The 14,272-nt window shown below is 45.6% G+C and overlaps 1 protein-coding gene across 3 annotated transcripts in view; it reads left to right on the top strand.

Annotated features, from left to right (window-relative positions):
• The window catches only part of PHF11 (PHD finger protein 11), a 119,452-nt gene extending 105,500 nt beyond the window's left edge, over positions 1 to 13,952 (top strand). For 2 of the 3 annotated variants that reach the window (XM_088469105.1, XM_088469103.1), the window contains 3 exons: positions 8,871 to 8,916; positions 9,575 to 9,700; positions 13,343 to 13,952. In XM_088469105.1, coding sequence (XP_088325231.1) covers positions 8,871 to 8,916; positions 9,575 to 9,700; positions 13,343 to 13,527 — 357 coding nt within the window. In that variant the 3' untranslated portion in view covers positions 13,528 to 13,952. The remainder of the gene's footprint in view (positions 1 to 8,870; positions 8,917 to 9,574; positions 9,701 to 13,342) is intronic. The other variant, XM_088469104.1, reaches the window with a different exon arrangement.
• The last annotated feature ends 320 nt before the right edge of the window (positions 13,953 to 14,272 follow it).

Here is a 14,272-nt window from a genome sequence, read left to right as displayed (position 1 = left end):
GATGTATGAAGGAGCGTTATGGGGTTTAGTGGCACCAGCGCACGTAAAGTGCGTTGATACCACTTCTCTATGTATTAATGTGGAGAGATGACCGGGCGCCATGCGTCCCTGTCATTTTCGGGCCTCCTATCTACTAGATATCGATCTTGACAGCAGTAGCTATGGTTGCCGCATGCACAGCACTGTCCCTGGCTGCGGTGACTGATGAGCTCTATGGTGTGCAAGGGAGATCTTGCGTATGCCCCCTGGAGCCGGCCGGGAGGTGAGATACAACGCAACAGCACTAGGTTGTGGGCTCTGGCAGGGATCGTTTTCACTCCTCCACTCCGGCAGACGTGATGTTAATACATCTCATCGGTACTGCTTCCTGCTTCACCTCTGTAAAGAAGAGCTACAGTATACAGCACTCGTCCAAGTTAGGTGGAAACAGCGATGCGGACAATTATTTAATCGATGTTCGAATGTGCTTACTCTATGCGGTACATGATGCTTTCAGCTGTAGGTTGTTGTGTCCCATAATTACCAGTTGAAGCAAAAATGTATCTTTAATTTTAGAAGTTAACGAGATGTTCAGTGCCTCTAAATCTTTTTGCAATCATTTTTAAAAAGACAGACAACTAATTAAAAGTAGACGAAAGGGCTTATATATATATTAGGGATGTGCAGGCTAGGTACTACTCGGTTCCGTTCGTTTTTTTTTACCGAATCTTATTGGCTATCCAAACCTCGTGACAGCTGAAACCCAATAAGATTCGGGGAAAAAAACTGAACAGAACCGAGCAGAACCGAGCCTGCACATCCCTAATATATATATATATATATATATATAATTAGTGCCCCATGCTAGTTTATGCAGCAGAAATAGCCTGATACTGAACTGTGCATGCAGGGGTCTGGAACTTCCACAATGCATTGGAGGAGGGAGGGGCTTTTAACATACTTTAGTATGTAGTAAGGGTGTGTTTATGCAGTTGTGAACGGAGGCAGACCGGCACGCACAGATACATCTAAGCATGTGAAATTCATATTATTAGTGGCTGGTTAAGGACAGGTACAAATGCACATTGGTGATGATGATGATGCCCGTAGCAAATCAATAGCAACCTACTTGTTACTGGCTGATTGCTTGTACACGCTTGACGCTTCTGACGCAGATAGATGTTTCTTCTTTGGTATAAATGTATGTGATGTATGTCTAATATAAACCAGCACATATGCCACTTGGTGCAGACCTGCACATATCTTGTGATAGATGCAACTTTTGTATTTGCCTTCAATTGTGGCTTTTTTTAAGTAACACTTTTTGGGCCTGGATCAGAGGTGCAGGCAGTGCCGATGGCGCATGCAAGTGTCTGATGGTTTCAGTCTACACGCGCGTCTGAGTCCCACTGCGCAAGCGTCCCAGTGTTTACTGCTGTAAGAGGCAGATCCAAATCGCACACAGAGAGATTGATTTTCAGTAATAGTTCCTGGTAGGTAACAGGGGGGTGGCAAGCCAGACACGGACGTGATGCTGACACCGAGTGCAGCGCTGACACAGGAGGCCATGTTCAGGTGGCGACATTGCAGCTATCATAGGGCTGGTGCAATCTACGACCGATGGTGCAACAATGGTGCGTCTTAGTACGCACCACAACGGAATAGCGTCACAGTCAGTGATTATCTCGGTAGGCTGTGAATCGTTTGTGGCATTAGCATATAGGCGCGGCTGCAGCAAAAGTCTCTGCCCCGTGCATCTCTGTATCAGGCCGTGAGAGTCTGCAAAAGACAAATAACTGATGAGTCTTACTGAAATATCCCCAAACCTCATAGGGCAGTATCCAATTAGCTGATCCCGCGATTGCCGAAAAACAGGGATTTTTCGTCGATTATCCCCGATTTTCGCTGATGTTTTTTTTCATCCTATACTATTATTTCGGTCGAAAATAATAGGATAGTTCTCCCAAAAACACATAGGTGTTGCAATAAGCGGACCTATGTGTTTTTGCCACCTTTTTCGGGTGAAAAACGGCTATTATGGCAATTATTATGGATTATCATGGATTCTTTTTCGGGACACATCAGGTCCGGAAAACCCCCCCCGATAAGTGCTGGCGTCGGGCTTTCTTCTGGACTAATTGCATAGCCCCGAGCAGGGCCGGATTAAGAGACAGGGGTGGTCATCCCGGGGCCCCCACACTTAGGGGGCCCCCACACACTGTCCCCGACCCCTGGCCACATGCCTCATGTCAGGTCCGGCTAAGCTTGGCCGCGATCTACTAGAAGCTCGCGGAGCTCCTGCATGTAGATCGCGACCAACTAACTGGGAACGCTGGCCTCTGATCGCTTCAGAGGCCAGCATTCCCAGTGATGCATTGCGCGGGTGACGTCATCCGCGATAAGAGGAGCCTGCGCGCCTTTCCTGGATCTAGTTAGCAGCAGTGACGACGGGACCCAGGAGCCCTGACGGCGTGGAGCGAAGACAGGTAAGTTTTTCACAGGGGTGTGGGCGGGGAGGGGGAGTTAGTACTGGGGGCACTACTTTAGGGTGCACGACTACAGGGGGCATTGAAGAAGAGGCACAACTACAGGGGGCACAACTACTGGGGGCAGCGGAGAAGGGGCACAACTACTGGGGGCATTACAAGGGGCACAATAACTGGGGGCATCGGACAAGGGGCACAACTACAGGGAGCAATGAATAAGAGGCACAACTACTGGGGACATTGCAGGGGCACAACTACAGGGGCATTAGAGAAGGGGCACAACTACTGGGGGCATTGCAGGGGGCACAATTACTGGGGGCATCGGACAAGGGGCACAACTACAGGGAGCATTGAATAAGAGGCACAACTACTGGGGGCATTGCAGGGGGTACAACTACTGGGGGCATTAGAGAAAGGGAACAACTAGAGGGGGCATTGAAGAAGAGGCATAACTACTGGGGGCATTGGAGAAGGGGCACAACTTCAGGGGGCTTTGCAGAAGGGGTACAACTACTGGGGGCATTGCAGAAGGGGCACAACTACTATATGTGTGTATATATTATTATTAAATTTTATTTATAGGGAGCCACAAGTGGTCCGCAGCACCGTATATACAGTAAATATATATATGTATGTATATATATATGTATGTATGTATGTAATATATATATATATATATATATATATATATTAGGGGTGAGCGGGTTCGGATTTCTGAAATCCGAACCTCCCCGAGCCCCCCCGATCCGGGGCCGATCCGAGTCTGGCTCGACTTTTCCCGCCTGACTCTGATCTGAAATCGAGGCAAAACGTCATCATCCCGCCTTCCGGGTCTCGCGGGTTTTGGATCCTATATAAGGTACCCGCGTCGGTGCCATTTTCTCACTCGGCTGTGGACAGTGAAGAGGGAGGGTGGGAGTTAGGGCTGGCTGGGCTGTGAAGTGTAGTGTTGTAGTGTAGTGCTGTGCTGTGCTGCGCTGTGCTGCTGTTGTCCATAGGGGCTGTGTCCACTACTTCAAAGTCCATAGGGGCTGGCTGGACTGTGTTGTGCAGTCAGTTGTCCATAGGGGCTGTGTCCACTCCAAAGTCCTGTGCAGTGTCCCAGTCCTAAAGGGGTGCTGTAGTGTTGTCCAGGGGGTGCTCTGTCCGTCAGGGGTGCTCCCCCCAAGTGCTAAAAAGAAAAATATTTTTTTGTGTTTGTGAATTGTGTGCGCAGAACCGCACGTGCATCAACAAAGTAGTGCCAAGCGTGCGCCTGTGTCCCATAAGTAAAAGGCCGGCTGGCTTGTCCGTTAAAGGGTGCTGTAACCCCCAAAGGGCACTAAAAACAAAATAAAAAAATATATTTTTTTGTGAATTGTGTGCGCAGTAGCCGCACGTGCATCAACAAAGTAGTGCCAAGCGTGCGCCTGTGTCCCATAAGTAAAAGGCCGGCTGGCTTGTCCGTTAAAGGGTGCTGTAACCCCCAAAGGGCACTCCAAACAAAATAAAAAAATATTTTTTTTTGTTTGTGAATTATGTGCGCAGTAGCCGCACGTGCATCAACAAAATAGTGCCAAGCGTGCGCCTGTGTCCCATAAGTAGAAGGCCGGCTGGCTTGTCCGTTAAAGGGTGCTGTAACCCCCAAAGGGCACTAAAAAAAAAATAAAAAAATATATTTTTTTGTGAATTGTGTGCGCTGTAGCCGCACGTGCCTCAACAAAGTAGTGCCAAGCGTGCGCCTGTGTCCCATAAGTAAAAGGCCGGCTGGCTTGTCCGTTAAAGGGTGCTGTAACCCCCAAAGGGCACTCCAAACAAAATAAAAAATTTTTTTTTTTTGTTTGTGAATTATGTGCGCAGTAGCCGCACGTGCATCAACAAAGTAGTGCCAAGCGTGCGCCTGTGTCCCATAAGTAGAAGGCCGGCTGGCTTGTCCGTTAAAGGGTGCTGTAACCCCCAAAGTACACTCCAAACAAAATAAAAAAATATTTTCTGTGTTTGTGAATTGTGTGCGCAGTAGCCGCACGTGCATCAACAAAGTAGTGCCAAGCGTGCGCCTGTGTCCCATAAATAAAGGGCCGGCTGGATTGACCGCTAAAGGGTGCTGTAACCCCCAAAGGGCACTCCAAACAAAATAAAAAAATATATTTTTCTGTGTTTGTGAATTGTGTGCACTGTGGCTGCACGTGCAGCGCCAAGCGTGCGCCTGTGTCCCATAAGTAAAAGGCCGGCTGGCTTGTCCGTTAAAGGGTGCTGTAACCCCCAAAGGGCACTCCAAACAAATTTAAAAAATATATTTTTCTGTGTTTGTGAATTGTGTGCACTGTGGCTGCACGTGCATCAACGAAGGAGCAGCACCAAGTGTGCGCCTGTGTCCCATAAGTAAAAGGCCGGCTGGCTTGTCCGTTAAAGGGTGCTGTAACCCCCAAAGGGCAGTCCAAACAAAATAAAAAAATATTTTCTGTGTTTGTGTGCGCCTTAGACGCACGTATATATCAATATAACATAAATGGAGGACCAAACTTTCTCCGATAAAAATAAAATAGGGAAAGATCAAGAACCACTTCCTCCTAGTGCTGAAGCTGCTGCCACTAGTCATGACATAGACGATAACATGCCATCAACGTCGTCTGCCAAGGCCGATGCCCAATGTCATAGTAGAGGGCACATACAATCCCAAATGACAAAGTTCAGGAAAATGACCTTGAAAAAAACATTTAAATCATCTGAAGAGAAACGTAAACTTGCCAATATGCCATTTACGACACGGAGTGGCAAGGAATGGCTAAGGTCTTTCCCTATGTTCATGACTAGTGGTTCAGCTTCACATGATGATGGAAGCCCTCCTCCCACTAAAAAAATCAAACGAGTTAAGCTGGCAAAAGCACAGCGAAGAACTGTGCGTTCTAAGAAGATATCACAAATCCCCAAGGAGAGTCCAAGTGTGGTGGTGGTTGCGATGCCTGACCTTCCCAGCACTGGACGAGAAGAGGTGGCTCTTTCCACCATTTGCACGCCCCCTGCAAGTGCTTAAAGGAGCACCCACAGTCCACTTGCTGATATGCAAATTGAAGATGTCACTGTTGAAGTACAACAGGATGAGGATACTGGTGTAGCTGGCGCTGAGGAGGAAGTTGGTGAGGAGGATTCTGATGGTGATGTGGTTTATTTAAATCAGGCTCCGGGGGAGACAGTTGTTGTCCGTGGGATGAAAAAGCCCATCACGGTCATGCCTGGGCAGAAGACCAAACATTCCACCTCTTTGGTCTGGCAATATTTCTATCCAAATCCGGACAACAGCAGCGCGTTCATAAAAAGTTACTGTCAAGTTCAGAAACTTTGGCTAAGACCGTAAGCAGTCCAGGGACACCTAAATCCCATTGTCCTGTTGTATCCAAGCACCTGCAAACCACACCGTCAACTCCCTCCTCGTCAATTTCCTTCTTAGTCAGGATCGGAAGTAGTCCTGCAGGCTATGTCACTGGCATGACTGACTCTCCTATCCGGGATTCCTCCGGAGGATCCTGCATTGCTACGCCTCCTGCTGCCGCTGTTGCTGGGAGTCGTTCATCATCCCAGAGAGGAAGTAGGAACACCACTACTTTTACTAAACAATTGACCCTCCAACAGTCCTTAGCGAGGAGAATGAAGTACGACAGCAGTCATCCTGAAGCAAAACGTATAACTGAGGCCTTGACTGCTATGTTGGTGTTTGACGTGCGTCCGGTATCCGCCATTAGTGCAGTGGGATTTAGACAATTGATGGAGGTAGTGTGTCCCCGGTTCCAAATCCCATCTAGATTCCACTTCACTAGGCAGGCGATACCGAGACTGTACAGAAACGTCAGAAAAAGTGTCCTCAGTGTCCTGAAAAATGCCGTTGTACCCAATGTCCACTTAACCACGGACATGTGGACAAGTGGAACAGGGCAGACTAAGGACTATATGACTGTGACAGCCCACTGGGTAGATGTATCACCTTACACAGCAACAGCAGCAGCGTCACCAGTAGCAGCATCTCAGAAACGCCAGCTCGTTCCAAGGCAGGCTACACTGTGTATCACCGGTTTCAGTAAGAGGCACACCGCCGACAACCTTAGAGAAACTGAGGGAAATCATCGCCCAGTGGCTTACCCCACTTAGACTCTCCTGGGGATTTGTGATATCTGACAACGCCACCAATATTGTGCGGGCATTACATCTGGGCAAATTCCAGCACGTCCCATGTTTTGCTCACACAATAAACTTGGTGGTGCAGAATTTTCTGAAAAACGACAGGGGTGTAAACAGAGGCCACTTTCAGCGACTGCGTGCCGAAGACTGGAGCGCCAGCAAACACTCTTGAACCTGCCCTGCCATCACCTGAAGCAAGAGGTTGTGACGCGGTGGAACTCAACCCTCTATATGCTTCAGAGGATGGAGGAGCAGCAAAAGGCCATTCAAGCCTATACATCCACCTATGACATAGGCAAAGGAGGGGGTATGCACCTGACTGAAGCGCAGTGGAGAATGATTTCCGTGTTGTGCAAGGTTCTCCAGCCCTTCGAACTTGCCACACGTGAAGTCAGTTCAGACACTGCCAGCTTGAGTCAGGTCATTCCCCTCATCAGGCTTTTGCAGAAGCAGCTGGAGAAAGTGAAAGAGGAGCTAAGACGGAGCGATTCCGCTCAGCATGTGGGACTTGTGGATGAAGCCCTTCATTCGCTTTGCCAGGATTCCAGGGTGGTCAATCTGTTGAAATCAGACCACTACATTTTGGCCACCGTGCTCGATCCTAGGTTTAAAGCCTATGTGGTGTCTCTCTTTCTGGCCGACACAAGCCTGCAGAGGTGCAAAGACCTGCTGGTGAACACACTGTCAGCTGAAGCGGAACGTGACACGTCAACAGCTCCTTCTTCATTTTCTCCCGCAACTGGGGCTGCCAGGAAAAAACTTAGGTATCCTAAGCAACCTGCTGGCGGTGATGCAGGGCAGGCAGGACCAAGTTTGGACATCTGGTCTGGACTGAAGGACCTGGCAACAATTTCTGACATGTCTACTGTCACTACATATGATACTGTCACCATTGACAGAATGGTGGAGGATTACATCGGTGACAGCATCCAAGTAGGCATGTCAGACAGTCCATACCTGTACTGGCAGGAAAAAGAGGCAATTTGGAGGCCCCTGTACAAACTGGCTCTATTTTACCTGAGTCGCCCCCCCCTCCAGTGTGTACTCCGAATTAGTGTTTAGTGCAGCCGGGAACCTTGTCAGCGAAAGGCGTAGGAGGTTGCTTCCACAAAATGTGGAGAAGATGATGTTCATAAAAATGAATTATCAACTCTTCCAGGGAGACCAGCCTCCAGAACGTACAGAGGGACCTGTGGCGGTGGATTCCAGTGGGGACGAGTTAATACTCTGTGAGGAAGAGGATGTACACAACACTGAAGAGGGTGAGGAATCGGTGGATGAGGAGGATGAGGACGACATCTTGCCTCCGTAGAGCCAGTTTGTGCAGTGACAGATTAATTGCCAGCTTGTTTTGTGGGGGCCCAAACGAACCAATCATTTCAGCCACAGTTTTGTGGCAGACCCTGGCGCTGAAATGATTGCTTTGTTAAAGTGTGCATGTCCTGTTTATACAACATAAGGGTGGGTGGGAGGGCCCAAGGACAATTCCATCTTGCACCTCTTTTTTCTTTGCATTATGTACATTTTGGGGCCTAGTTTTTCAAACTGCCATCCTGTCTGCCACTGCAGTGTCACTCCTAGATGGGCCACGTGTTTGTGCCGCCCACTCATGTCACTTAGCATAGTCATCCAACTACCTCGGTGCAGCCTTTTGGACATAAAAACACTATTGTGAGGTGTGAGGTGTTCAGAATAGACTGGAAATTAGTGGAAATTAAGGTTATTGAGGTTAATAGCATAGGAGCAGAAAAACCAACACATTCTGTGATTTTAGCTGTTTTATGCTTTTTAAAAAAAAAATACAGATCCAAAACACAAAACCCAGAACCCAAAACACGGAAGGGTGGTTTTGGCAAAACCAATCCAGATCCAAAACACAAAGAAAGATCCAGATCCAAAACCAAAACACAAAAAGTGGCCAGTGCACACCCCTAATAAATATATATATATATATATATATATATATATATATATATATATAAAACCTTTATCGATAGGAGCCTCCACATGTTTGTTGCCCAGGGGCCCCCACAGAGCTTAATCCGGCCCTGGCCCCGAGCGAGCCCTGGGCGAGGTATTAGTCGCAGTAATTTACCGTGGCTAATTGGATACCCCCCATAGTCAGAATATATGAAATTGTTAAACTCAGTGATAACAATATGCAACTTACAGTAAATGGACATTGACATCTGCAATAGAACAAGCAAGTGGATTTATATTACTTCCTAACCATGCAAACTGCACATTTTCCAGACTGAGACACAACTTAATGAACTGGATGAAGAACATATAAGTTCAGGTATTTTTTTTATGTATTTTTTTTAGAAGGTGGGGGGGTTGGTTGGAGTGGGATAAACCACTACTGAATACGAATACTGAAGTCCCAAAACGGTGTGGTTATCCTGAGAAAGCATTATGCCCAAACTGCTATTTGCCCTAAAGTGCAACATGCCTTAAGTGTAAATCCAACAAGAACCTATCTGAAAAATCAAAGTGTGATTACATTCAGTTGCTGAGGTGTATTGGACACCTGCCTGAAAAATCAGCCTCTACCGACTGTCGACTGTCCCATGAAATTATTTGGGATGATTTGACATACAGAGCTTCATGTAGAGTTAGATAGAAGTCTGCAATACACATATCTTATACTGCACACCAAAAATTACACAGGTATAGGTCCGTATGCAGATTTGGTCATAGCTTACACAACTCTACAAGAAAGGAGAAGCAGAATGGGGACGTTAGGGAAGGGAAAACGTAGGTCAAGTACAGTAAGGTTTTATTCGGGTTGTCCTGGAGACCAGTGAATATGCATCTATTAGGAGTCAGGAGGGTTGGTGAAATGATGATGAATAACTAGCTGCTTCTGATTGGGTGTTTGCAGATTTGCATCTGCAGATGACAGTAACAGAAGTTATTAGTGTGGCTGCTATATTATACCTTGTGTCCTGCTGCAGGAAACCCAGACCCTGGAAGTGGCAACATGATCGAAAGGAACAGCAGCAACACAGAACGGACTACCATCAACCAGCCGCAAAAAGGACCACGGCACTCGGAGGAAAGGTTAGGGTTTTGGCACCAAGGTGAGGGTTAGGGTGAAGATTAGGGTTAGAAAAAACACATGTGTCGACCTTCTGACCCTGTCGACATTTTGTACCTATCAACCTTTTCCATGTCAACCTCTACTTTGTCAACATTTTGTCCCTGTAATAGACTGCGAACAGGCGCCGCTGAGGGAATACATGCAAGTATGCCCGTATGTTTAAAGCAGCAAGCAGGTTAACAGCTAAACCAGCTTGGTTTAAAATGACGGGCTTGGTTTAAAATTACTCTCATGTATTCCTGCAGCGGTTTCGTCTCACAGTCTTTACATTTAGTCCTTGGTGTCTATCTATTTTCTGTCTGTCTTTTATACCAGAACCGTCCCCGCACATGCGTAGTAGCACTACCGGTGGCCATCTTGGTAAAGGACCTGATGCCTCAATAAAGGACATCTTGGAGTTAGACCTGGAGTACACTCCATTACCCATATTGCAAACATACAAACGAAAGGCAGATAACAGCTTGCATTTGGTTGCACATACATGCAGATCAAGCAAGCAGACATTTTTCTATAAGTAGAGACGATCAGGTGCTGTAATGACATTTGGATTATACAGATCTCTGGATATTTACACTTAAACTTTGAATCCTGGTTACAGATACATATTTGTTTCATTTCATATAAGCAGCGCCGATCAGGTGTTATCATGATATCTTGATTACACAGATCCCTGGACATTTATATTAAACAAAACTTTGTTTAAGCCTGGAATTCTACATCATCATGGTAAAAATGCATCAACACTCTAGTATAGAGTTCTGAAATCTTTAAATGTTAATTGTTGATTATGACATCATAATTACTGCTGAATTTAATAACATGTAAGTACTTATTTAATTTTATATTTCTATAAATGTATTTTGGATTTTTCTAATATCAGTACATCATTCTGTTGTATGTAGGCTGGTAGCGACATATTGTGCTCATGGTTTATAGCAACAGATCTGTATACCCTCATCCTCTTACATATCCTTATTCACCTATTCCCACACTTCTCTGTTTATAAAACTTCCCCCATTTGTTTTCCTATGTACCATGGGTTATATACATACATCGTATGTTATATTATATGAAGTCTTTTCGTCAATTTACATTACTTAATCATTCTTTGTAGTAGTGGCTCTCAAGACCCACTACATCATCAAAGCCTTCCAGCTCTCATCCTCCTAACCCGCTCCTCCCTGCCTACCCCATCTGTGTCTCGCCTGTTTGTCTGCCCCTCCCCTTTAGAATGTAAGCTCTTGCGAGCAGGGCCCTCTATCCTCTTGTGCTTCTCCTTACTTTATTTTCATCTACTTCTTACTCCCCACTAGGGCACCTAACACTTGGTTGCTTATACTCTGTTGCTTATTTGGGTGTTATGGTCACCAATGTAGCAATGTATCCATGTCCTTGTCCTGCATTGTATTGTATTGTACTCTTATGCTGGGCATACACAGCCAGATAAAATGTCTGTCAGACCGACAGACATTTTATCTGGCCGGCTGCCAGCCGCAGATGTCGCCGGCATACACTGTGAGAGAAATCTCACAGTGTATAACCCGACATCTGCGCTCCGCTCCTGGGGGAGGAGACATTTCCCTGTTCCTTCCGTAGGAAGGAACACAGGAAATGTCTGTCTGTCGGCTGCGCTGGGCATACACTGCCCGATGCGGCCGACAGTTTACCGGGTAAATATCGCATCGGACGAGCATGCTGTACAATCCAGCATGCCTGACCGAGCAATATTTAACCCTCTGTTGCCCCCCCACACACGCTACAATTATCGCGGCGATCCGCCGATATCGGGCGGATCGTCCCGATAATTGTAGCGTGTATGGCCAGCATTAGTCACTTTTTTTGTTTATGTACTTTGTAAGGCGCTTGTGGTACCATATATATAACACTTGTGGCACCATATAAACAAACAATGATGATTATTTCAATTTGGACTGCAGTAGAAAAGGGAAAAATATAGATATTTTTACTGACTTATATTTATATGCAAATGAAATTAGATTTTGTTTTACATGGTAAATGTAGATAGTGGTAGTGGGAGGCAGTGTGCGGTTGTGTGACAAAATTGTGATAGCATTAATTAGCATATTTTCACAGCGGGGCTGCGTGCGATTACGGAGCTGCGATCGCAATAGCGATCTGTACTAAATCAGGCCCAGAGTAAGGAAGAGCAAGTAACTGTGCATCTTGGTAAATCCATGCTGCACTGCAGGTGGGACAGATTTAAAACGGGATATAGATTTGGGAGGGGTGTGTCTAAATTGCAGTGTAAAATAAAGAGGTCCAGGTTTTGTGGGCTACATGCATATGCATGTATGTATTTACACCCCTTGCATTGCAACATGGTTTGTACAGGTGTGCAGTTACTTGCTCTATCTTAGCATGAAGCCAGAATCTACTGCGCTGAGAGAGAGAGGAGGGAGCCCAAACAGAGGCTGCACATGATCTGTCAGGCATCAATATGAATACAACAGTGAACAAAAGGTTTAAACTCAATGGAAGTAATGTAGAGTTTGGAGCAAGTGCAAAATAGAAGTACAAAATGCTCTTTTCCATACTGTGCCTCTGCAATAAAATGGAGTATGTTTCTGAGGAAGGGGGGTCCAGGGATACTCGCCTCCTGTGCCCTCCCCTTAATCAGTCTCTGCCTGTGGAAGCAGCCACCTAGATGGCTGCTAGGAGGTCCATCTGTTGTGGATGTCTACTCATTAGGGATTGCCATCGTTAGTTATCAAACATCGATGGTTAACTACCGATGGCTGATGGTTCTGCCATCTATGGCAGAGATCCAATGGTTGACTGCCATCTATGTCAGAGTAGAACCTGATACTTTTTTACTTCCTGTATTCATTGGCACAGAGCTTAGCCCCGCCCCTAAGTTCCGCACCCTATCTTGATTGGCCCCCGGCCCTCTGTGCCCCCCAGCAGTGGTGGCCAACAAGTGGCGCACACCATCGATCGTTCACCATAGATGGTTTAGTGCCAGATTGAACCTTTGATGGACAGCCTACCGAAGACCTTCTCTACTACTCATAGACCCAAACAGAAAAAACGGGAACCATGATAGATTTTTATGAGGCACTACTGGCCAGAGAACCTTCCAGTTTAAGCCTCTGGTGGCGGATATAGCAGAACAAATAGTGACTACATGTACACGTTTATTGCATTGTACTTGGTGGTCCTAGAAAATTACCTGATAGCTAGAACTGAGAGTCCATAAAAGCACAACCCATAATCATACTGGTAAATATGATTTATCAGTAGATTAATTGTGTAAATAAATATTTGAGACAACACTCAAATCAATAGGGAGCCAGGATACCCATCTACCCACCTCCAGGCCCTTTCTCTAGTTTTCCTCCTAGGCTTTGTCTGATAGAGGCACAAATACAATGGCAAAAAGGACAGGACACAGAGACACAGACTGCATCCCTGATGAGTTCCTCTTGTCTAACAGAAAGGCACCAATTCTTTGATATAGGAGCATCGTAGGCTATAGTATGTGCACTTAGTCACTCTAAACTCAAACCTCTCTATTGTCTTTAATAAATAGCTCAACATTGTAAGACTGAGAGGAAATTTCCATTTGAGGCTTGATTCATGATTTTGTTTTGTCACTTTGCAGGAGGCCCTGGCTTGAAGCAGTGTGATGGTCATTGTCTCTGTTACAGTAGCCTGGAGTGCAAGGTTGACGATCTCCTCAACGAGCAGGAGAGATTGCTGTCACTCTTCGAAGCGCAACAGACAATGATCAATCTTATGCATCAGTGTGTGGCTGCAGCATCTGGAGATTCCGCGGCCAGGTCCTGATTTTCATCTACACAACTCACATACGGTTCTGCTGAGCAAGCTCAAGAGTTGTTTAGCATCTCCTTTTGGATGAGGCAGGGTCATTCCATGTCAAATCACCCAGAAACATTTCATTATGACACCTACCGACTCATTTTGATTAAACTTTGTACACTTGATACTACTACATAGCTACAAACCCATGTCATTTTCTTTCTTCTCTTGGCCTCCTAGTTTTTGAGATATAGGGAGGTCAAATTTTCGATAAAAATTGCTTGGAAATGCTCCATTTTTAGTGCGAGATGTATGTGGAAAAATATTCCCATCTCAGTGCCTAATACACATATCACCTATACATTTTGACCCTTTGTCAATCAAAATATGGAGATTTGAGAAACAAATGTTTTATCAATCTTGCCTGACTCTGAGGGGTAAATTTACTAAGATGGGAGTTCTATTAAGAAGTGATGTTGTCCATAGCAACCAATCAGATTCCAGGTACTATCTTCTAGAAGGTGCTAGATAAATGAGAAGTAGAATCTGATTGGTTGCTATGGGCAACATCACTTCTTAAATAGAACTACCATCTTAGTAAATTTACCCCTGAGAGGTGTTACACATTCCTATACTTCATACTTAGTTTTTTTTGGTGCAAAAAATAAAGTGTTTTCAATAAGCATTATCAACCAAAGGCAGATAAGTTATCATGTCCCTTTGTTGTTTAAATTGAACCTTAAGTATACTTTAATAGGCTATGAAAGAAAAA

The sequence above is a fragment of the Taudactylus pleione genome, unplaced genomic scaffold, assembly GCF_031769625.1.
Source record: "Taudactylus pleione unplaced genomic scaffold, aTauple2 ptg000089l, whole genome shotgun sequence".
NCBI lineage: Eukaryota > Metazoa > Chordata > Amphibia > Anura > Myobatrachidae > Taudactylus > Taudactylus pleione.
Note: the sequence above shows the minus strand (reverse complement) of the source record. Positions and strands in the feature narration are given on the sequence as shown.